The following is a 23,141-nucleotide window of genomic DNA, read 5'->3' as shown; positions in this document are numbered from 1 at the left end:
CACAGACCGAGGTGGAAAAGTTGAACAGGCTCATAACAAAAGAAGAAATTGAACAGGTCATCAAAAAACTACCAATTAAAAAAAGTCCTGGCCCAGATGGTTTCACCAGAGAATTCTACCAAACATTCAGTGAACTGACACCAGTCCTACTCAAACTATTCCAGAACAAAGAAAATAATGGAATCTTCTCAAATTCATTTTATGAAGCAAGCATAACCTTGATAAGAAAACCAGGCAAAGACATCACTAAAAAGAAAAATTACAGACCAATATCCCTCATATATATAGATGCAAAAATCTTCAACAAAATCCTAGCCAATAGACTACAACATCATACCATAAAAATTACACATTAACCAGAGCTCCCTATTATATGGCCTAAGAGCTCTAGTAGTGCAGTGCCTAAGGCATTTGACTGCTAATCAGAAGGCTGGTGGTTCAAACCCACCAGCCACTCCTCAGAAGGAAGGCTGGGCAATCTACTTCCATAGTGATACCACCTCAGAAATCCAAGGAGAGGCCGCCATGAGTCAGCTCCGACTCCACGGCAATGAGTTTTTTTTTTTTTTTTAATATATGGCATAAATAGACTATCAAGCATAACCCCAAATGCACAAACAGCAGAAGACAAACAAGATGCATGGGATTTTATACAAATGAAATTATTATGTGCTTCCAAAGATTTCTCCAAGAGTGAAAACAGAACCTATAGATGGGAAAAAAATATTTGGCAACAACGTATCTCACAAGGGACTTATCTCTAAAATTTATAGAAAACTCCAACATCTCAACAAAAAAGACAAATAATCCAATTCAAAAATGGACAGAAGACATGAAGAGACACTTCACCAAAGAGGATATTTAGGTGGCCAACAAACACATGAAGAAATGTTCATGATCATTAGCCATTAGAGAGATGCAAATCAAAACAACAAGATACCATCTTGGTCTAGCACTAGTAGCAAAGTTCAAAAGACAAAAAATAACAAATATTGCTGAGAATGCAGAGAGACTGGGATTCTCATACACTGCTGGTGGGACTGTTAAATGATACAACCACTCTGGAAATCAGTATGGCAATTCCTTAAAAAGTTGGAATTAGAAATACCAATTGACCCAGCAATTCCATTGTTGTTGTTGTTGTTATTTGCCGTCAAGTATATATCCCAAAGATATGAGAGCCAGAACAAGAACAGATATATGCACACCAATGTTCATCACAGCACTATTTACAACAGCAAAAAGATGGAACAACCTAGGTGCCCATCAACAGAAGAATGGATAACCAAATTATGGTACGTACACACAATGGAATACTACGCAACCCTAAAGAATAATGTAAAATCTGCAAAACACCACATAGTGTGGATGAATTTGGAGGACATTATGCTGAGTAAAATAAGTCAATCATAGAAGGACAAATATCGTACTAGTTCACTACTGTAAAAAGTCAAGGAAAAGTTTATATAAGGAAGGAAATTTTCTTTGTTGGTTACGAGGGATGGGAGGGGAGGTTAGGGAACACTGTTAGGTAGAGATAAAGTACTGATTTGGGTGAAGGGAAGGGCAATATACCAAATATGAGTGGTCAACACGATGGCACTGAAAGAGGAAGACTTAGAGAGATACATGGGAGGTACACACAACAAAGATGAACCCTTTTGCACATACAGTACTGCATTGTCCATGATGGTAAACACTGATCTATGGGTGGATAGACAGGTGGACAAGCTGAATGGTTAGCTATGTCTACGCAGGGGAGAGTGAGCCCATGACCATGTATAGGGCTGGCAGACCATGTTACTATAAGTGTATTTGTATGTTCTATAAGGATTTCCAGGTATATAGTTGAGCTAAAAAGGACAAGGTTGTAGTCACTTCTTGGCCACAGCCAGCTGGAGGAAGTTAGTAGTTGCACCTGTGGGTTCAGGACTATGGTCGCAGGGGACATCAAGCTCAACTGGCATAGCATACTACACAAAAACATTGTTCCACCTCCTACTTTGGTGAGTAGCAACTAGGATCTTAAAAGCCTGCAAGCAGCTATCTAGATGCAAGGATGGGTCTCTCCTCATCTAGAGCAAAGATGAATTAAAAAAAAAAAAAAAAAAGATGAAAGGAAAAAATTAGTCCAAGGAACTGGTATACCATGTGATCCTCAGCCTATATGACTATGAGACCAGAAGAATTAGATGGTGCCCAGCTACCAGTGTCAGCCACTCGGAGGGAGTTCTATGTAGGAGATCCTGGATAGAGTAGAAGAATATGGAACAAACTTCAAAATCATAAAAAATAAAAGGGGGGGAGGACCAGGTTTGGTCTGCTAGAGCCTGGTAGAACCCCTGAGACTATGGCCCTGAGCTGACCTTCAAGTCTGGAACTGAACCCACTCCTGTAGCTTTCAGCCAACAAAAAGGCATATGAGCTGAACATTTACATTAGGAAAATACACTCCTTGGAGAAATCAATCATGGGAGAATGGAAAAGCTGTGATGCACAGGGACACAGCTCAGGGAGTGGGAATACAGGGAGGAAAAGACACAGGGAAAAAGTGGGAAAGGAGCTGATGCATTCTGAGAAATTGTAGTCAATGTCATGGGACAAAGTGTATTTCAACTGCTGTATGGAAAATGAATTTGCTCTGTAAACTTTTACCCAAATCACTGTAAATTTTTTTCAAAAAAAAAATCTAGAAGAAATGGACAGATTTTTAGAAACATACTACTTACCTAAACTAATAAAGACTGAGGCAGAAAATTTGAACAGATCCATAACAAAAGAAAAAACTGAACAGGTCATAAAAAAAATTACCAACAGGACTTCTGGTAAGATGGAGAAATAGGCAGACAAGTAACACAGACCCTCTTCAACAAAGAAAAGAAAAACCAATTGACAGAGATACAGAAGATAATCCTGGAACCTGAGCTTTGAAAGGAACTATACAGAAGTGGATTAGACATCAACTAGCAGAAAAATCTGAACAAAAACAGTGAGCACAGAGACAGTCAGAGCTGCAGCCTGTCAGCTACCCTAACAGGACCAACAGCCTGAATATTTCTAAGTGGTGTTAGGACCTGAGAATTGACCTAAAGATCAGACCTGGTCACCAAGGGCTGCAGGGATGACTGTACTGGTGACCTACGAGGGAAGGGAAACACCAAGGAGAAAGACAACCTGAGCTGCTGACTTTCCGCTGTCTAGAGAGAACAGTTATTGTGAATGTTTACACGCAGCAGCCATTTTGGGTATTAAAGTGATCGAGGGCGCAACCATTTTTCATCTTAACAAGTGGCAAACATTTTGGATTTTAAAGTGATAGCATTCTCATTCGGATTCCAGGGACCTAGGAATAGGCTCTGTTTGCCAAGGTCAGCAGGGACATACAAGAGGCTGACAACATCAAAGGAGACAGGTGGTGAGTATATTAAGTGCTGTCAACTAGTGAATAGAGGAGCACAGCACAGTACCCTGTTTGTGTAGATAACATACAAACAAAACAAAGAAAATAAAAATCGTGGGCAAATCACTCCAACATATAATCACCAATTAAATATAAACACAAAAATATCACAATGCCTAAGAGACAACAGAGCATCACAGTCCACACAAAGAAGCAAGATAAAGCAGGAGAAACAAGGGACCAGGATACAGACCTAAAACATATCCCTGAGGAAGATGCAGCACTGGAACTCCCTAATAATGAATTCAAAATAATTATATTTAGGTATCTGCAAGGAATTGAGAGGCAGATCAAGGAAAACACAGAGAAAATCCTAGAACAATTTTGAAAGACAATATAAGAACAAAATGACAAAATAAATGAAAAATTAGAAATAATACAAAATCTACACACAGAAATCCAGAAGATTAATACTAAATTTCAGAAATAGATAAGACATTGAATGGGCAAAAGAGTAGAACTGAATCAACGGAAGACAGAATTGGTGATACTGAAGGCAAATACCTGAACACTTCTTTGGGAAGGGATCAATCAGAAAAAAGATCAGGACAAAATGAAGAAAGCCTAAGGTTCATGTGGGATACCATCAAAAGGAATAACCAATGTGTAATCAGAATTACAGAACAGGAAGAGATTAATAAAACCACAGAGAAAATTATTGATGATTTGTTGGAAGAGAATTTTCCTGGTATGATGAAATATGAGAATATATCCATTCACGAAGTCCAAAGAACCCCAAACAGGACAGACCCCAAAAGAAAATCACCAACATATATCATCATCAAACTCGCCAAAACCAAAGACAAAGATTAAGAATCATGAGAGCAGCATGGGAAAAACAAAAAGTTACCTACAAGGGGCAACCAATAAGACTAAGTTCGGATTTCTCAACAGAAACCATGCAGGCGAGAAGACAGTCGGATGGTATATATAAAACCCTGAAAGAGAAAAATTTCCAACCAAGAATTATGTACCCAGCAAAACTGTCCCTCAAATATGATGGTGAAATTAGGACATTTCTAGATAAGCAGAAATTAAGGGAATTTGTTAAAAGCAAACCAACCTTACAAGAGATGCTAAAGGGAGCCCTTTGGACAGAGAAGCAACAACAGCCAACAAAAACTGACCATTAACACACATGATAACAATAACCCAGAAACCAACCCAGCTATGGAAGTATCCAAAGTAAATAAGCCTACAAGATTGTAAACAGGGAACAAGAGACATTAATTGACAAATGAGGACAACTACAAACCAAAAAGAGGGAAAAAAACTGTCATTACAGAACTTCTAGATGGTAGGGAAGTCAAGACAACTACAAGACAGAACACACTGTTCTAAACTTGAGAAGAAAACTATAAATCACAGGGTAATCTCAAAGAAAAATTACAAACCTTCACATCAAAATATAAAAGAGGATCATCACAAATATTTAGCAAATACTGAAACAAAAGCAATGAAGGAAGTGATAGCATGATTCATAAACAAAAGGAACTCAGCATAGAAAATTGTATGGAACAAAGAAACTGACATCACAAAAAAGCACGTAACAAACATGACAGCAACAAATTCTTATTTGCTGATAATTACATATCTGGCAAGGGACTTATCTCTAAGATTTATAGAAAACTACGGCAGCAAAGATATTAACAATCCAATTGAAAAATGGGCAGAAGATATGAACAGACACTTAACCAAGGAGGATATTCAGGTGGCTAACTAATACATGAAGAGATGGCTACAATCATTGGCCATCAGAGAGATGCAAATCAAACAACTATGAGATACTATCTCACCCCAGCATTGATGGCAAGGTTCAATAAGACAGAAAATAACAAATGCTGGTGGGGATACAGAGAGACTGGGACACTGATACACTGCTGGTGGGACTGTGAAGTGATACAAACACTGTGGAAAGCAATATGGTGATTCCTTAGAAAGCTGAAATTGGAGATATCATTTGACCCAGCAATCCCATTACTAGGTATATAGCCTAGAGAAGTGACAACCAGGACAGGAACAAATATATGCACACTCATGTTCATCGCAGCATTATTTACAATAGCTAAAAGATGGAAACAACCTACATGCCCAACAGCGGAAGAGTGGATGACCAAACTATGGCACATACACATAATGGAATGCTATGCAGCACTAAAGAATAATGTAGAGTCTGCAAAACACCGTGTAATATGGATGAACTTGGAGGACATTATGCTGCGTGAAATAAATCAATCACAGAAAGACAAATATAGTATTAGTTCGTTGCTGTGGAGGGTCAAGGAAAGGTTTATATATGGAGGGAAACTTACTTTCTTTGGTTGCCAGGGGTGGGAGGGAACACTGTTAGATAAGTGGAGATAAGTATTGATTTGGGTGAAGAGAAGGGCAATGGACCAAATGTGTGTGATTATCATGGTGGCACTGAGGAAGAGGAAGACAGAGAGAGGTACATGGGAGGTGCAGACAACAAAGATGAACCCTTTTGCACACACAGTACTGCATTGTCAGTGAAGACAAACACAGGAATATAGGTGGATAGATGGGTGGACAGGCTGAACTATTAGGTATGGCTATGCAGCAGGGAAGGAGCTCTGGTAGCATAGTGGCTAAAGCACTTGACTGCTAACCAGAAGGCTGGCGGTTCAAACCAACCAGCCACTCCTCGGAAGGAAGGTTGGGCGATCCTACTTCCATAGTGATACTGCCTCAGAAACCCAAGGAGGGATCGCTATGAGTCAGGGCCGACTCGACGGCACATAACAACAACAACAACATGCAGCAGGGAATGTACCCAAGACCATGTATAGGGATGGCAGACAATGGTTCTACAAATCTATTTGTATGTGCCGTAAGAATTCCCAGGTGTATAGATTCAGAGAAGGCAAATAAAGAGAGCAGATTAAACGACTGGGAAAAATAAACCATCTTACTGAACCAGCAGAGACGGAGAAGGAAAGGTGTCATTAGAAGTACAAAAGCGGTCGAGGAAGAGGGAAGGAAAAAAAAATCACAGAACACACAGGCACTGGGGAATCAGAATAGTGACACTGGGAGTTTTTCAAGGTGACCTTGGGCTCTAAGTGAGGACGATAATCTTACTGGGAAATGGATCAAGGACACCCCCCCCCCCCCATGGATTGTGCTGCAGCAGAGTCCAGAAGGGAATGGGAGAAATGGAGAAACTGCCTCTGAGTAGGCGAAGTCCTAGAGTGGGTGCACAGCAGTGGGCTCAGGTTTAATTCTTCAACAACTCCTTTCAGCACAGAGGGGACCTGGGTACTGGGATTTTACAGCTTCTTGATCCAAACAGAAAGTGGTGGCCCTCTATCCACTGGGGTGTCTGTCAGTTATGAACTGTGGGTCTTTTATTGACAGTAAGACGTCATCATCAGTAGACGTCTCAGAAGGACACAGACTATGCTGCACTGAATTATATACATCGCTGACTGAAAAATTTCACCCCAAATGCAGAAAACTTCTTCTCCCTTTTATCCTGGGACTTGCTTCTGATGCCCACCCCCCCCTTTTTTTTTTTCTTTTTTTTCCTTCTTTTCTCCCCTGCCTCATCCAATAGGAGAAACACATTAAACCTCTACCAGGCAACTGGAGCTATTACACTGAACACATCACCCAATACACAGGTAACACCAATAGCTCCTGTGCCACTGGATCAACGACAGACATTGGGCAACACCTACTCATTTCAACTCCAAATGCTCTTCGTGATGAACAGAGACCTGTACCCCCATATTCACCACTTACTCCCCCAACACCAAGAGAGCTGGGGAGCTACCCAGCACAGCTGAGTTAATAACCAAAAAGGTAAACCTGCTCCACACTTCCAGATATAGTAAAACATAAAATCAGGGTGAAACAAATCAATTCATAACTGACAATTAAAAGACAACAACTTCAAAATGTCTAGGAAACAACAACCTCAAATCAAACAAACAAAAAATAGGAAAAGACAATAGCTCAGGCTAAGGAATTATATATCATGGAAGAAGAACAGGCAACACAACTATCTGAGAAGGTATTCAAAAGGTGTATATACATATGTGTGTATATATATATAACTCTCCAAGAGCTCAAGGAAACCATAAACAGAAACAATAAGAAGACAGACAGTACTGTGGAAGAATTCAGGAAAATTATTCAAGAACAAAACAACAAGATAAAAATACAATTAGAACTCATACAAAAACAGCAATGAGAAATACAGAAGATGAACACTAAAATTACAGAGATAGATAACACAGTGGTAGGACAAAAGAGTAGATGAGAACTGGCTGAAGAATGCATTTCCCAACTAGAAGACAAATCCCTTGGTGCCAGCCTGTATGAAGAAAAGTAAGAAAAAAGATTTAAGAGAAATCAATAGAACGTAAGAGTTATATGGGATGACATGTAAAGAAACAACATATGCCTGATCAGAATACCAGAACAAAGATGGGGGGTGGGGGCACTGAGAAAATTGTGGCAGACCTACGAACAGAAAATTTTACCCATACCATGAACAGAAGACATCCATCCAAGAAGCTCAATGAACCCCATACAGTACAGATACAAAGAGAAAGCCACCAAGACATACCATAATAAAACTCTCCAACACCAAAGACAAAGAATCTTGGAAGCGGCTCAGGAAAAAACAAAATGTCACTTACAATGGACAAGCAGTAAGACTGAGTTTTGACTACTCAGCAGAAACCATGCAAGCAAGAAGGCAATGGGATGGCATATATAAAATTTTTAGGGAAAACAATTGCCAACCAAGAAAAATATATCCAGCCAAAGTGTTCATCAAATATGAGGGTGAAATCAAGACATTCTCAGACAAACAGAAATTAAGGGATTTTGTGAAAACCAGTCCAACCCTACAAGAAATGCTAATGGGAGTCCTTCCAATAGAGAACCCACAACACAGAACAACAAATTAAAATCAGGACACTCGACACTACCAGTTAGAAACCAAACCAGAAATAGATGCGCAAAATAAGCTTATAAAATAATGTACACAGAGAAATAAGGAAGTCAATCTCCAGACAACACCAGCAACAAAGCAAATGAGGGAATACAAGTTTTTATTACAAAACTTCCAAATGGAGAGGAAGACAGGGCAATGTCTTTATAATAAGAACAGACTGTTCCAAACTTCAGGAGATACAAATTTACTTCATGGTAACCACAAAAAAAAATTAACCATCTTCCTAAGCAAATTCAGAAAGAAGAAAAAACACATGAGGTTAGTAAGCACAAAACCAACAATAATGAAGAAAAGAGGAGAAACACTTGATAACAAAATGAACTCAACAGAAAAATATTTGGAACAAGAAAATCACCAACAACACAACAAAAAACACAACAGAATGACAGCAATAAATACACTCAGTGTGAATGGACTAAATGCACCAGTCAAAAGAAAGAGAGTGACAGATTGGATAAGAAAACAAGATCCACAGATATGCTGCCTACAAGAGACCCAACTAAGATACAAAAATTAAAGCAAATTAAAAATTATGGAGTAGAAAAAAATACAATCATGCTTATGGCAACCAAAAAAGAGCAGGAGTGGCACTTTTAATTTCTGATAAAATAGACTTCAAGGTGAAAACCAGCATAAGGGACAGAGAAGGACACTTCTATTTAACATTGTATTGGAAGTCCTAGTCAGGGCAATAAGGCAAGAAAGAGAAATAAAAGGCATCAAAATTGACAAAGAAGATGTAAATCTATCTCTATTTGCAGATGGCATGATCCTATGCATAGAAAACCCAAGAGACTCAGCAAAAAAAAAAAAAATTACTGGCACTAATAGGAAGGTTCAGGAATTCTGGTAGCATAGTGCCTAAGGCACTTGACTGCTAACCAGAAGGCTGGCAGTTCAAACCCACCAGCCACTCCTCAGAAGGAAGATGGGGCAATCTACTTCTGTAGTGATACAGCCTCAGAAACCCAAAGAGGGTTCGCTATGAGTCGGGTCTGACTCAACAGCACATGACAACAACAATAGAAACGTACAGCAAAGTGACAGGATACAAGGTTAATATACAAAAATCAGTTAGATTTTCCTTTACATCAACAAAGACAACTCTGAGAAGGAAGTAAGGAAACGAATACTATTTAAAATAACTACTAAAAAGATAAAATATGTTGGAATAAATCTTACCAGAGACACAAAAGACCTATACAAAGAAAACTACAAAACATTACTACAAGAAACTACAAGGGATCTACATAAATGGGAAAACATGCCTTGTTCATGGACAGAAAGACTGAATATTGTGAAAATGTCAGTATTACACAAAGCAGTCTACACATTCAATGCAATTCCGATCCAGTTCCACCAGAACTTTTTAAGAAGATGGAAAAAACAATTACTAATTTCATCTAGAAAGGAAAGAGACATCAGACAAGCAAAGCATGCTGAAGAAGAAAACCCAAGTAGGAGGTCTCACACTCCCGGATTTCAAAACCTACTATATAGTCACAATAGTTAAAACAGCATGGTATTGGTACAATGATAGACAGACAGACCAATGGAACAGAATTGAAAACGCAGAAATAGACCTATCCATCTATGGACAGCTGATCTTTGACAAAGGACCACATCCCATTAAATGGGGGACAGATAGCCTCTTTAACAAATGGTGCTGACAAAGTGGATATTCACTTGCAGAAAAATGAAACAAGAGTCATACCTCACCCCATACACAAAAATGAACTCAAGCTGCATCAAAGATTTAAATGTAAAACCCAAAACTATAAAACTCATCAAAGATAAAATAGTGGGAAACCTAAGAGCCATGATCTATGTATAAATAGACTATCAAGCAAAACCCAAAATGCACAGGCAGTGGGAGAGAAGCTACAATTTAAGCTTTCAAAATTAAATTCTTATGCACATCCGAAGACTTCTCCAAAAAGGTAAAAAGGGAACCTAAAGATTGAGAAAAAATATGTGGCTATGATGTATCTGACAAGGGACTTGTCTTCAAAATTTATAGAAAACTTTAACACCTCAACACTAAAAAGACACAAAACCCAACTGAAAAATGGGCAAGGTACATGAACAGACACTTCACTAAAGCAGATATACTGGCTGCCAACAAAGACATAAGGAAATGCTTATGGATCATTAGCCATTCAAGAGATGCAAATCAAAATAATAATGAGGTATCATCTCACCCCAGCAGTAACAGCAAAGTCCAGTAAGACAGAAAGTTACAAATGCTGGTGAGGTTGCAGAGAGATTGGAACTTTCATACACTGCTGGTGGGACTGGAAAATAGTACAACTATTGTGGAAAATGGTACAGCACTTCCTTATAAAACTAAAACTAAAAATACCATTTGACCCAGCAATTCCATTACTAGGAATATATCCTAAAGAGGTGAGAGACAGGATACAAACAGACATATATATATACCCATGTTCCTCATAGCACTATTTATAATAGCAAAAAAACAAACAAAAAAATGGATACAATCTAGGTGTCCATGAACAGAAGAATGCATAACCAAACTATGCTACATACACACAATGGAATACCATGCAACACTAAAAAATAATGTAGACTCTACAAAGCACTGCGTAACATGGATGAACTTGGAGGGCATTATCCTGAATGAAATAAGTCAATCACAGAAGGACAAATATTGTCTAGTTCACTATCGTAAAAAGTCAAGGGAAGATTTATATATAGAAGGAAGCTTTCTTTGTTGATTACCAGGGTTAGGAGGGGAGGGGAGGGAACATTGCTAGACAGGTAGAAACAAGCATTGATTTTGGTGAAGGGAAGGGCAATGTACCAAATGTGAGTGATCAATATGGTGACACTGAGGAAGAGGAAGACACAGAGAGGTACATGGGAGGTACACACAACAAAGATGAACCCTTTCATACGTACAGTATTGCATTGTCAGTAATGGCAAGCATTGATCCATGGGTGGATACATGGATGGACAGGCTGAATGATCAGGTATGTCTAGTTAGTGGGGAGTGCACTCAAGACACTCCCTATGTAACCATGTAACATGTAACCATGTATATGGCTAGCAAACAATGTTTCTACATGCGTATTTGTATTGCTGTAACAATATCCAGGTGTATAATAGAGCTGACAAGGGATAAGGTTGTGGTGACTTCTTGGCCACAGCGAGCTACCTGGAGGGCAAAGAAGAATGAAAAAAACAAGGGAATGGTAGACCATGTGATCCTCAGCCTATATGACTATGAGACCAGAAGTAGATGGTGCCTGGCTACCATTGTCAACCACTAGGAGGGGGATCAGTGCAGGAGATCCTGCACAGAGTGGGAGAACAATGTGGAACAAAACTCAAAATCTTAAAAAAAAAAAAAAAAAAGACCAGGTTTGCTGGTCTCATAGAACCTGGTGAAATCCCTGAGACTATGGTCTCTGGCCACCATTCAGGTCTGGAATTGAACTCATTCCTGTGGCTTCCAGCCAAACAATAAACAAGCATATGGGGTGGACATTTATGTCAAGAAGATACACTACTTGGGGTGATCAATCATGGGAGAACAGAAGGGCAGTGTTTACACAGGGAGACAGCTCGGGGGGGCAGAAGTACATGAGATAAGGACACAGGAAAGAGGTAACTAGGTGCAGGAAGTGGGAAGAGCTGTTACACTATGGGGAATTGCAGTCGACATCATGAGACAAAACGTGTATGAACTGCTGTATGGAAAATGAATTTGCTCTGCAAGCTTTCATCCAAATCACAATAAAAATAAACAAAGAAAGAAAGAAAAGAAATAAATAAGCAAAGGAAGTCCTTAGAGATCATTTTATTAAAGGTAGAGTTTTGATTAAATTCCTTCATTTTCACTTCCAGGTATGCCCTTGATTAAATAACAGTTACCATTAACAATTGTTCCCAACCAATCAGCCTAAATCCATCAGGGACAAATATCAAGTTCTGTCAATGACAGATGCCCAACAGTTCCCTATAAAATACAACTGACACAACAATCCTTACGTCTCTAAGATTATCCTAATTTTACTTATTAGGAAATTAAAGCTCAGAGATATGTCCTTCTTAAGGTTACATGCCAGTAAATGTTTGTCCTTTTTTTTTAATATAAATTTTATTGAAATATAATTTATGGACAGTGAAATACACAAAACTAAAGTAACAAGGGTCAATGTGTGGTTTTCTTTTTTCCCCTCAGTGTTCCCTCCTCTCCCTTCCCCTCCCACCCCTGGTAACCAACAAAGAAAGTTTCCTTCCGTATATAAACCTTTCCTTGACTTTTTACAATAATGAACTAATACTATACATATCCTTCTGTGATTGACTTATTGCACTCCTCATAATATCCTCCAAATTCATCCATGTTAGGCAGTGCTTTGCAGATTCTACATTGCTCTTTAGTGTTGCACCGTATTCCATTGTGTGTATGTACCACAGTTTGGTTATCCATTCTTCTGGTGATAGGCACTTAGGTTGTTTCCATCTCTTTGCTATTATAAATAGTGCTGCAATGAAGATGGGTGCACATATATTGCTCCTGTCATGGCTCTCACTTCTTTAGGATATATATCTAAGGAGATCTGGTAGCAAAGTGCCTAAGGCACTTGGCTGTAAACCAGAAGACTGGCGGTTCAAACCCACCAGCCACTCCTCGGAAGGAAGATGGGGCAATCTACTTCCGTAGTGAAATTGCCTCGGAAAACCAAGGAGGGGTCGCTATGAGTCGGGTCCGACTCGATGGCACATAACAACAACAAAAAATGGGATCGCTGCATCAAATAGTATTTTTAATTCCAACTTTTAAAGGAATCGCCATACTGCTTTCCACAGTGGTTGTATCATTTGACAGTCCCACCAGCAGTATATGACAGTACCAATCTCTGCAACATTCTCGTCAGCATTTGTTATTTTCTGCCTTGTTGAATTTTGCCATTAGTGTTGGGGTGAGATGGTATCTCACTGTTGTTTTTATTTTCACCTCTCTGATGGCTAATGATTGTGAACATTTCTTCAAGTATTCCATGCCGCCTGAATATCCTCTTTGGAGAAGTGTCTATTCATGTCTTCTGACCATTTTTAAATTGGATTGTTTGTCTCTTTGGTGTTGAGGTGTTGAAATTTTCTATAAATTTCAGAGGTAAGTCCCTTGTCAGATACATCATTGACAAATATTTTTTCCTAATCTGTAGGTTCTCTTTGGAGAAGTCTTTGGAAGCACACAGAAACTAATTTTCAGAAGGTCCCACTGGCCTAGTTTATCTTCAGCTGTTCGTGCATTTTGGGTTATGCTCGACAGTCTATTTATGCCATAAATTGTTGTTGTTTGCTGTCGAGTCGGCCCCGACTCATAGCGACCCCTCCTTGGGTTTCCAAGGCAGTATCACTACAGAAGTAGGATTGCCCAACCTTCCTTCCGAGGAGTGGCTAGTGGGTTTGAACCGCCAGCCTTCTGGTGAGCAGTCAAGTGCCTTAGGCACTATGCTACCAGAGCTCTTATGCCATAAATTAGGGGCCCTCAATTTGCCCCTATTTTTTCCTTGAGAAACTTTATAGTTTTAGGTTTCATATTTAAATCTTCGATCCATCTGGAGTTAGTTTTTGTGTATGACATGAGGTACAGATCGTTTCATTTTTCTGCAAATGGATATCCAGTTTTGCCAGCACCATTTGTTAAAGAGACCATCTCTTCCCCACTTAATGGATTTCAGTCAGCCCTCTGTGAAAAATTAGCTGATCATAGGTTGATCGATCTATTTCTGGGTTCTCAATTCTGTTCCACTGGTCCGTGTGTCTGTCGTTGTACCAGTACTAGGCTGTTTTGACTTCTGTGGCTGTGCAGTAGGTTTTGAGATCCAGAAGTGTGAGACCTCCTACTTTGGTTCTTCTTCTTCAATAGTGCTTTGCTTATTATTTAAGGTCTCTTTCCTTTGCATACAAAATTAGTGATTGGTTTTTCCATGTCCTTAAGAGAATGCTGATGGGATCTGGATTGGGACTGCATTGAATATATAGATTGCATTGGGTAGTAATGACCTTTTCACAATGTTCAATATTCCTATCCACAAGCATGGTATGTTTTTCCATTTATGTAGATCTCTTATGGTTTCTTGAAGGTGTCTTTTCTAGTTTTATTTGCACAAGTCTTGTGTGTCCCTAATGAGATTTATTCCCAAGTATTTTATTTTTTTGGTAGCTATTGTAAATGGTATTAATTTTCTTATTCCTTTTTTAGCAATCCCTTTGCTGGTGTAGAGGAATTCCACTGATTTTTGTATGTTGATCTTGTGCCCTGGCACTATGCTAAATCTCTCAATTCGTTCTATTTTTTTTTCCCCTGAGTCTCTTGGGTTTTCTATGTATAGGATTATATCATCAGCAAATAGGGGATAGTTTTACTTCTTCCTTACCAATTTGGATGCCCTCAATTTCCCTTTCTTGTCTTATTGCCCTGGCTAGGACTTCTAATACAATGTTGAATAGAAGTGGTGATAGAGGGCACCCCTTGTCTGGTTCCTGTTCGCAAAGGGAACGATTTCAGTCCCTCTCCATTGAGAATAATGTTGGTTGTTGGTTTTGCATATATGCCCTTTATTATGTTGAGGAATTTCCCTTTTATTCCTAGTTTGCTGAGAGTTTTGATCAGAAATGGATGTTGGATTTCATCAAGTGCCTTTTCTGCATCAACTGATATGATCATTTGGTTCTTCTCCTTTGTTGTATTTATGTGATGGGTACATTGATTGTTTTTCTAATGTTGAACCATCCTTACATACCTGGTATGAACCCCACTTGGTCATAATGTACTATTTTTTTGGTATGTTTTCGTTGAAGATTTTTGCATCTATATTCGTGATGGATACTGGTCTGTAGTTTTCCTTTTTAGTGATGTCTTTGCCTGGTTTTGGTATCCAGATTATGCTTGCTTTGAAAAACAAATTTGGGAGGATGCCATCCTTTTCTATGTTCTGGAATAGTTTGAGTAGGACTGGTGTCAGTTCTTCTCTGAATGTTTGGTAGATTTCGCCAGTGAAACTGTCTGGAACAGGACTTTTTTTTGTTTGTAATTTTTTTGTGACCTGTTCAATTTCTTCTTTTGTTATGGGTCTGTTCAAATTTTGCACCTCAGCCTCTGTTTAGGTAAGCATATGTGTCTAGAAATCTGTCCATTTATTCCAGATTTTCGACTTTGCTGGAGTATGGTTCTTCATAGTATCCTGACATTATCCTTTTAATTTCTGTTAGTTCTGTTTTACTGTTGCCTAATTCATTTCTAATTCATGTTATCTGTATTCTCTCCCCCTTTTCCTTTCTTAAATTTGCCAATGGTTTGTCAATTTTATTAATCTTTTCAAAGAACCAACTTCTAGTCTTGCTGATTCTTTCTAGTGTCTATTTCTGCTTCATTTATTTCTGCTTGAATCTTGACTATTTCTTTTCTTCTGGTGACTGTAGGCTTTTTTTTTTTTTTTTTTTGGCTACTTTTTCTAATTGTTGGAGATGCTGGGTTAAGGTGTTGATTTTGGCTTGCTCTTCTTTTTTTGATGTGTGTATTTTATTCCTATCGATTGACTTCTGAACACTGCTTTTGCTGTGTCCCAAATACTTTTTATATGCGTTTTCATTCTCATTTGATCCAAGTAATTTTTTTAATTTCATTTTTTATTTCTTCTCTTACCCAGTCTTTCTTAAGGAGGGTATTGTTCAGTTTCCATGTGTTTGCTCTTTTTCTGTTGATCTTCCTATTGTTGATTTCTAATTTGAAAGCACTGTGATCTGAGAAGATGCTTTACAGTATTTCAATGTTTTTTAATTTATTAAGGCTTGCTTTGTGGCTCAACATATGGTCTATCCTGGAGAATACTTCATGTGCACTGGAAAAGAATGTGTATTGTGCTGTTGTTGGGTGAAGTGCTCTGTGGATGTCTATAAGGGCAAGTTGGTGGATGGTATTATTTAGTTCTTCTGCATCTTTGTTGAGTTTCTTTCCAGTTGTTTTATTTTTCATGGGAATGAGTGTATTAAAGTCTCCTGCTATGACTGTAGAATCATCTTTTTGTCTTTTCCATTCTGTTGAAGTCTGATGTATGTATTTTGAGGCTCTTTAATTGGGTCAATAGATATTTATTATGGTTATATCTTTTTGTTCAATTGATGCTTTTTAAATCATCATATAATACCCTTCTTTGTCTCATACAATGGTTTGTCTTAAAGTCAATTTTATCAGAAATTAATATTGCCACTCATGCTCTTTTTAGGTTTTCATTAGCTCGATATATCTTTTTCCAACCTTTGATTTTTAGTCTACTTTTGTCTTTGTCTCTAAAGTGTGTCTGTTGTATACAGCATATATTGATGGGTTATGTTTTCTTATTCAGTCTGCAACTCTGCATCTTTTGAGTGGTGCATTTAATCCACTGACATTCAATGTACTTATCAACAAGTATGAATTTGTTGCTGTCATTTTGTTATTTTTTTTTTGTGTGTGTGTGGTGTTCCTGATTTCTTTGTTCCATATATTTTCTGTGTTGAGCTCATTATGTGTATGAATTGTGTTATCATCTCCTTTGTTGCTACTGATTTAGTATTTGCTAAATATTTGTGCTTGTCCTTTTATTGTGATGGGAAGGTTTACTGTTTTTCTTTGAGGTTACCCTGTCATTTATAATTTTCTCCCCAAGTTTAGAACAGTCCATTCGATCTTGCAACTCTCTTGACCTCCTCGCCATTTAGAAGTTCTGTAACTACGCTATTTTTTCCCTGTTTTTTGGTTTTAGTTGTCCTCATTTGCCAATTGATGTCTCTGGTTCCCTGTTTACAATCTCTTTTTTTGGATACTTCTATAGCTGTGTTGGTTTCTGGGTTATGTCATCTTGTGTATTAACGGTCGGTTGTTGTTTGCTATTATTGGTTCTCTGTTCAAAGAACTCCCTTTTAGTATCTTTTGTAAGATTGGTCTGGTTTTAACAAACTTCCTTAATTTCTTCTTATCTGGTAATCTCCTAATTTCACCATCATATTTGAGAGACAATTTTGGTGGGTATATATTCTTGGTTGTAAATTTTTCTCTTTCAGGGTTTTACATATACCATGCTGTTGAGGAGCTTTGGGGGTATAGTGCCTAAGGCACTACTTGATTGCTAACCAGAAGGCTGGCAGTTCAAACCCACCAGCCACTCCTTAGAAGGACAGTTGGGCAATCTACTTCTGTAGTGATACCACCTTGGAAACCCAAGGAGGGGTTGCTGTGAGTTGGGGCCAACTTGATGGCCCACAACAACAACACTGCCTTCTCACCTGCATGGTTTCTGCTGAGAAATCAGAGCTTAGTCTTATTGGCTGTCCTTTGCAGGAAACTTCTCATTTTTTCCATGCTGCTTTCAGGATTCTTTATCTTTGGTTTTGGCGAGTTTGATGGTATGTCTTGGTGATTTTCTTTTGGGGTCTATTCTGTTTGGGGTTTGTTGGACTTGAATGAATACATTTTCATCTTTTATAATATCAGGGAATTTCTCTTCCAACATATCTTGGGCAGTTTTCTCAGTGGTTTTCTTTTTCTCTTCCTATTCTGGAATTCTGATTACACGTAGGTTATTCCTTTTGATGGTATCCCACATGAACCTTAGTCTTTCTTCATTTTGTTTTCATGGTTTTTTCTGATTGAGCCCTTTCCAAAGAAGTATTCAGGTATTTGTCTTCAATCTCATTAATTCTGTCTTCCATTGATTCTATTCTATTCCTTTGCCCTTTCAACACGTTATATATTTCTGAAAATTTAGTAGGAATGTTCTGGACTTCTCTCTGTAGATTTTGTATCATTTCTAATTTTTCATTTATTTTGTCATGTTGTTCTTGGATTGTCCTTTGAAACTGTTCTAGGGTTTTGTCTCTGTTTTCCTTAATTTTATCAGTGTTTTCCTTGACCTGCCTCTCAACCCTTTGAAGATAACTAAGTGTAATTTTTTTAAATTCCTTTTCAGGGAGTTCCAATGCTGCTTCTTCCTCAGGGATGTGTTCTGGATCTGTAACATGGTCCCTTGTTTGTACTGCTTTATCTTGCTTCTTTGTGTGGACTGTAATCTCTGTTGCCTCTTCAGATATTGTGACTTTCTTGTTTGTATATTTAATTGGTGATTTTATGTTGGAGGATTTGCCCAAGATTTTAATTTTCTTTGGATTTTATCTAAGTAAGCAGGGTACTGTGCTCCTCTATTTGCTAGCTGGCACCACTTATACCTGTCTCCTTGCCTGTTGTCAGCCTCCTGTATGTCCCTGCTGTACTTGCCAAGCAGAGCTTATTCTTAGGTCCCTGGAATCCGAGTGAGAATGCTGTCACTTTAAATATCCAAAATGGTCACTTTTGCAAACCTTCAAAATGGCTCCACCCTTGGTTACTTTAAATATCCAAAACTGCTGCTACCCGTAAACAATCAAAATGGTTGCACCCTCCGGACAGCCGAAGGTCCATAGCTCAGGCTGTCTCCCTCCTTGCTGTTTCCCTTCCTAGTCATCGGCCACCAGCACAGTTGTCCCTGCAGCCTTTGGTGACCTGGGCTGATCTTTAGGTCAATTCTCAGGTCCCAACACCACTCGAAAATATTCAGGCTGTTGGTGCTATCAGTAGCTGACAGTCCGCAGCTCCATCCACCTCCATACTCACTGTTTTCACTCAGGTTCTTCCACTAGTTGGTGCTTAATCCACTTCTGTATACTTCCTTTCAAAGTTCAGGGCTCCAGGGTTATCTTCTGTATTTCTATCAATCGGTTTCCCTTTTCTTTGTTGAAGAGGGTCTGTGTAGCTTGTCTGCCTATTCCACCATCTTACCAGAAGTCCCAACGCTTGTCCTTCTTACTCAAAACCTTTAAACAGCAAATTAGAATACCCACATCCTATGCCTGTGCCAAGCACATAGCTCTTCCTCTGTATATTACAAGTCAGCTGCTCTCAAACTTTTATTTTTAAGCAGTAGAAAGAAACTTTCCTTCACATAAAACCTACCCCAAAACCATAAACAAATTAATAGACATATATTTGAGTTAGTGGATGATATCCTCCTTCAGAAAGGCCCTCAGACACTGAGGCAAAGAAACAAGTTTTAAAGTTTAATTCAATACACTCAGATAAGCCATCTGGATTTGCCACTTTCTAAATGTCCTCATTGTGCAAACGTTATTCAACCCATTTGAAAAGTGGTAAGTAATAATTATCAACCAATGCATGGTTCAATAGCTCCAGATTTCCAGCCTCAGTGGAGGGGGGGGATGGGGAGTGGAGAATGCAGGTTGGAACAGAAGACTGTATTCAGTGAAAGGCATTTAGATGATGAGGCTGAAGCACGTGGTTCAAGTGATGGCTCTGGTAGAAGATCAGGTTAGGAGAGGAGCCAAGGACCAAACAGTAAATGGCCTTCAACATCATGCCACACCACGTGAACATGTCTCTATACACAAAATTAAGTGGAAGAGTGATATGATTAAAATACACATGTACCTAAGAACAGGGCACTCAATATTTTGGAGCACTTCTGTTTTTTTGAAAATGGTTCATATGAAAGAATGAAAATGTCTGTGTAGTTAGTAAATAAAAATGGCAAATAATGTGACTATGCATTTAGGAAGACTGAGACAACAGTACAAGTTTTGCGACATTGTTCAAATAAATCTTCCTGTCAGAATCCATGTCAACATTTAACAGGTTGACAAAAGACATGGGGAGAAAGGACTAGGAACAGACCATGGGCTGATTGAGTCCACATCAAGGATTAGAAACTGTCTCTCATCCTTATAAGCTGGGGTGCCAGATCATGCATGTGGAGCTAAGTGATAGCTCCGAGGTCATCCTGGAAGTTGACTACTTGCTTCCTAGTAGACTACTTAAGTGACCAAAAGTGTGGTAGATGCTGGAGGATGGCTGATCCATATCACCTCAATGCTGCCTTTCCTAGGCCCTCTACAGTTAGAGGTGGCCTTGTGATCCAGTTCTGGCCAATGAGACGTGAACAGAACTTAGCCAGCTAAGTGTCGCTTCTGGGAAAGCTTTAGTTTTCCCGCTAAAAATGGAGAGTCTCAGCTGACAGACCCTTCCATCTATCATTGTTCCTCCTACTCCATGGTGCCTGAAAGCTCAGCTTCCATCTCTAGATCATGTGGTCATAGCACCAGAATGACAAGGTGCTAAGGATTGTGGCACAGAGAGGACAGGAGCACCTGGGCCCCTAGCAACATGTTTGAGCAACTTCATCAGTCCCAGGCCACTGATCTCCAGACATCTTGTCATAGGGATCATATGTTGTTGTTGTTGTTATGTGCTGTCGAGTCGGACCCGACTCATAGCGACCCCTCCTTGGGTTTCCAAGGCAGTATCACTACAGAAGTAGATTGCCCCATCTTCCTTCCGAGGAGTGGCCGGTGGGTTTGAACCACCAGCCTTCTGGTTAGCAGTCAAGTGCCTTAAGCACTACACTACCAGAGCTCCCAGGGATCATGTAATCCCCTAATTATTTAAGTCACCATAGCTGGTTTTCTGTTACTTCAGATAAATGCATTCCTATTGGAGGTGACATTCTCTGGATGACTCCGAGATTTTTTTTTCCCCACAAAAGTATATGATTTCTACTGGAAGAAATAGAGTTTTCTCCTTTAAATCTCTCCTCCAAACACACACTAACATTGTCTCACTATAAAAACAACTGGCACACACCTCATTGTATGGTCCCAAAGCAGATTAAAGAAATGTATCGACCTTTTTACATCTTTAAAAGAAAGTATGAAAACATACAAGGTATAAAAATAGAAAAACCCCAGACTACAAAAACAACATGCCTTGGTGGCAATGTACCTTACTAATATTACTTGAATGACTCATGGAGTGTCCCAAAGTCTTCTCATTCTGCAAGGAAACGAAACAAATGTTAATTATCAAGTTTTGATTAAAATGGGCAAAGAACAAGTAATTGATCATAACAATCCTAGTGACAAATCATTACTTCCACTAAATTTATTGAGCATAAAACCCTGGCATTGGGCCAGGTATTAGATATTGAAGAATTTGACAAACATGAATAAAATAATAGTTCCTGCCCCTAAAAAAAATTTAACATCAGACCAAGGAAAGAACAGGAAGTTTGGAATTAATTATAGAAATCAGAGGGAGTTAAGTGCCTTACGATACATTCTAGTAGAGGTTCAGAGGAAAGAAACAGCATGTTCAATTCTAGGTAACATCGTCCAAATTATGAAGAAACACAAAAAAGGGAAGAAGAAAGCAGGACAGACAACCTCATGAGTGATTTGGGTATGTCCTGGGTATTCAATAGGGAGGGACATGGCCCAGACCACCATTATTTGTTCAGCATATAGACTGAATAAGTATGGTGAAAGGATACAACCCTGACACACTCCCTTCTTGATTTTAAACCATGCACTGTCCCCTTGTTCTGTTCGAATGACAGCCTCCTGGTCTATGTACAGGTTCCTCATGAGTACAATTAAGTGTTCTGGAATTCCCATTCTTCTCAATGTTATCCACAATTTGTTATGATCCACATAATCAAATGCTTTTGCATAGTCAATAAAACACAAGTAAACATCTTTCTGGTATTATTTACCTTGAGCCAAGATCCATCTGACATCAACAATGGTTATCTCTTCTCGCTGGAGCCTGTTTCTTCTCCTGGACTAGAGAAATCTGGCAGTCACTCTAACCTCCTTTCTCATTTATCATCCCACATATTTAGTCACAAAGCCTTGTTTCACATTCTTGCTCAATTTCAAATCTTATCACCATTTCTATTGTCAATGCCTTAGTTTAATTTCATTTCTCACCTGTAATTCTCAAATAACCTCTACTCAGGTCCTTCTGTCCTTTAGGTTGACTTCCCTGATACATGAAACTATTTTTTACAAAGTCTCTTATTTTTAAAAATAAGTGAAATTCCAAAACAAAATTCTGATTTTAAAAAATATGAAAGTAATTTTCCTGAATCCACTCATCCTTGCTCTAAATCCAAATGAGTAAAAAGCTACTAAAAAGATTAGATTTTTTAAAAATATCTACTCTTGACGGCACATAACAACAACAACACTCTTGATTCACTTTACATGCCATGCAATAATTTAAGAAAGTTAAGATTGATATAAAATCAGAAAAGGCATCAGACCTAAGGTAAAATGGCTTAACTAATGCTAAAGGATGAGCATAACCTTTCACACAGATTCAAATTCTGTTGCTTAGGAATGAACCCTATCATTAAAGAAATGTTTTCCTTTGTGGTCAGGCTAAGAATGTAAATGCTACAGCAACATGGAGTCTGTAACCAACACCTTATAGAAATTCTTTGTTTCAGATCTCCCCAGGAAATTTTGTGTCCTGAGCAAGGTAAGAACCATCATGCCGTTGTTTTGTGATTGGTCATGAGAAGCCCCCTCCATGGACACGTACTTCGTAATTATGTCTTTTACTCAATCACTACACTCTGTTGTTGTCAAATCACTACACTCTAGGTGTATTGGTAAGACCAATAATATTAAAAACTGTGCTTTGTTTTTTCCTGCCTTTAATTCAATTATTGTAAATCAATCAGATTATTGTATTTTGTAGTTCTTTGTATAGTACTATAACTGTGTGATTCATGTCCCCTCCCTTGGATTCATGACTTCACTTGAGGTCTCCTTGATTCCCCATTTGA

The 23,141-nt window shown here is 38.6% G+C and overlaps 1 protein-coding gene across 1 annotated transcript in view; it reads right to left on the bottom strand.

Annotated features, from left to right (window-relative positions):
• Nucleotides 1–23,141, bottom strand: part of MARCHF8 (membrane associated ring-CH-type finger 8) — a 217,483-nt gene that overhangs the window by 60,533 nt on the left and 133,809 nt on the right. The window contains exon 2 of the mRNA XM_007938689.1: nt 21,293–21,343. Coding sequence (XP_007936880.1) covers nt 21,293–21,343 — 51 coding nt within the window. The remainder of the gene's footprint in view (nt 1–21,292; nt 21,344–23,141) is intronic.

Source organism: Orycteropus afer, unplaced genomic scaffold (genome assembly GCF_000298275.1).
Source record: "Orycteropus afer afer isolate SDZICR_OR568_19922 unplaced genomic scaffold, OryAfe1.0 scaffold00052, whole genome shotgun sequence".
NCBI classification, from domain to species: Eukaryota; Metazoa; Chordata; class Mammalia; order Tubulidentata; family Orycteropodidae; genus Orycteropus; species Orycteropus afer.
The sequence above is the reverse complement of the archived record's forward strand: the minus strand, read 5'-3'. Positions and strand labels throughout refer to the sequence as shown.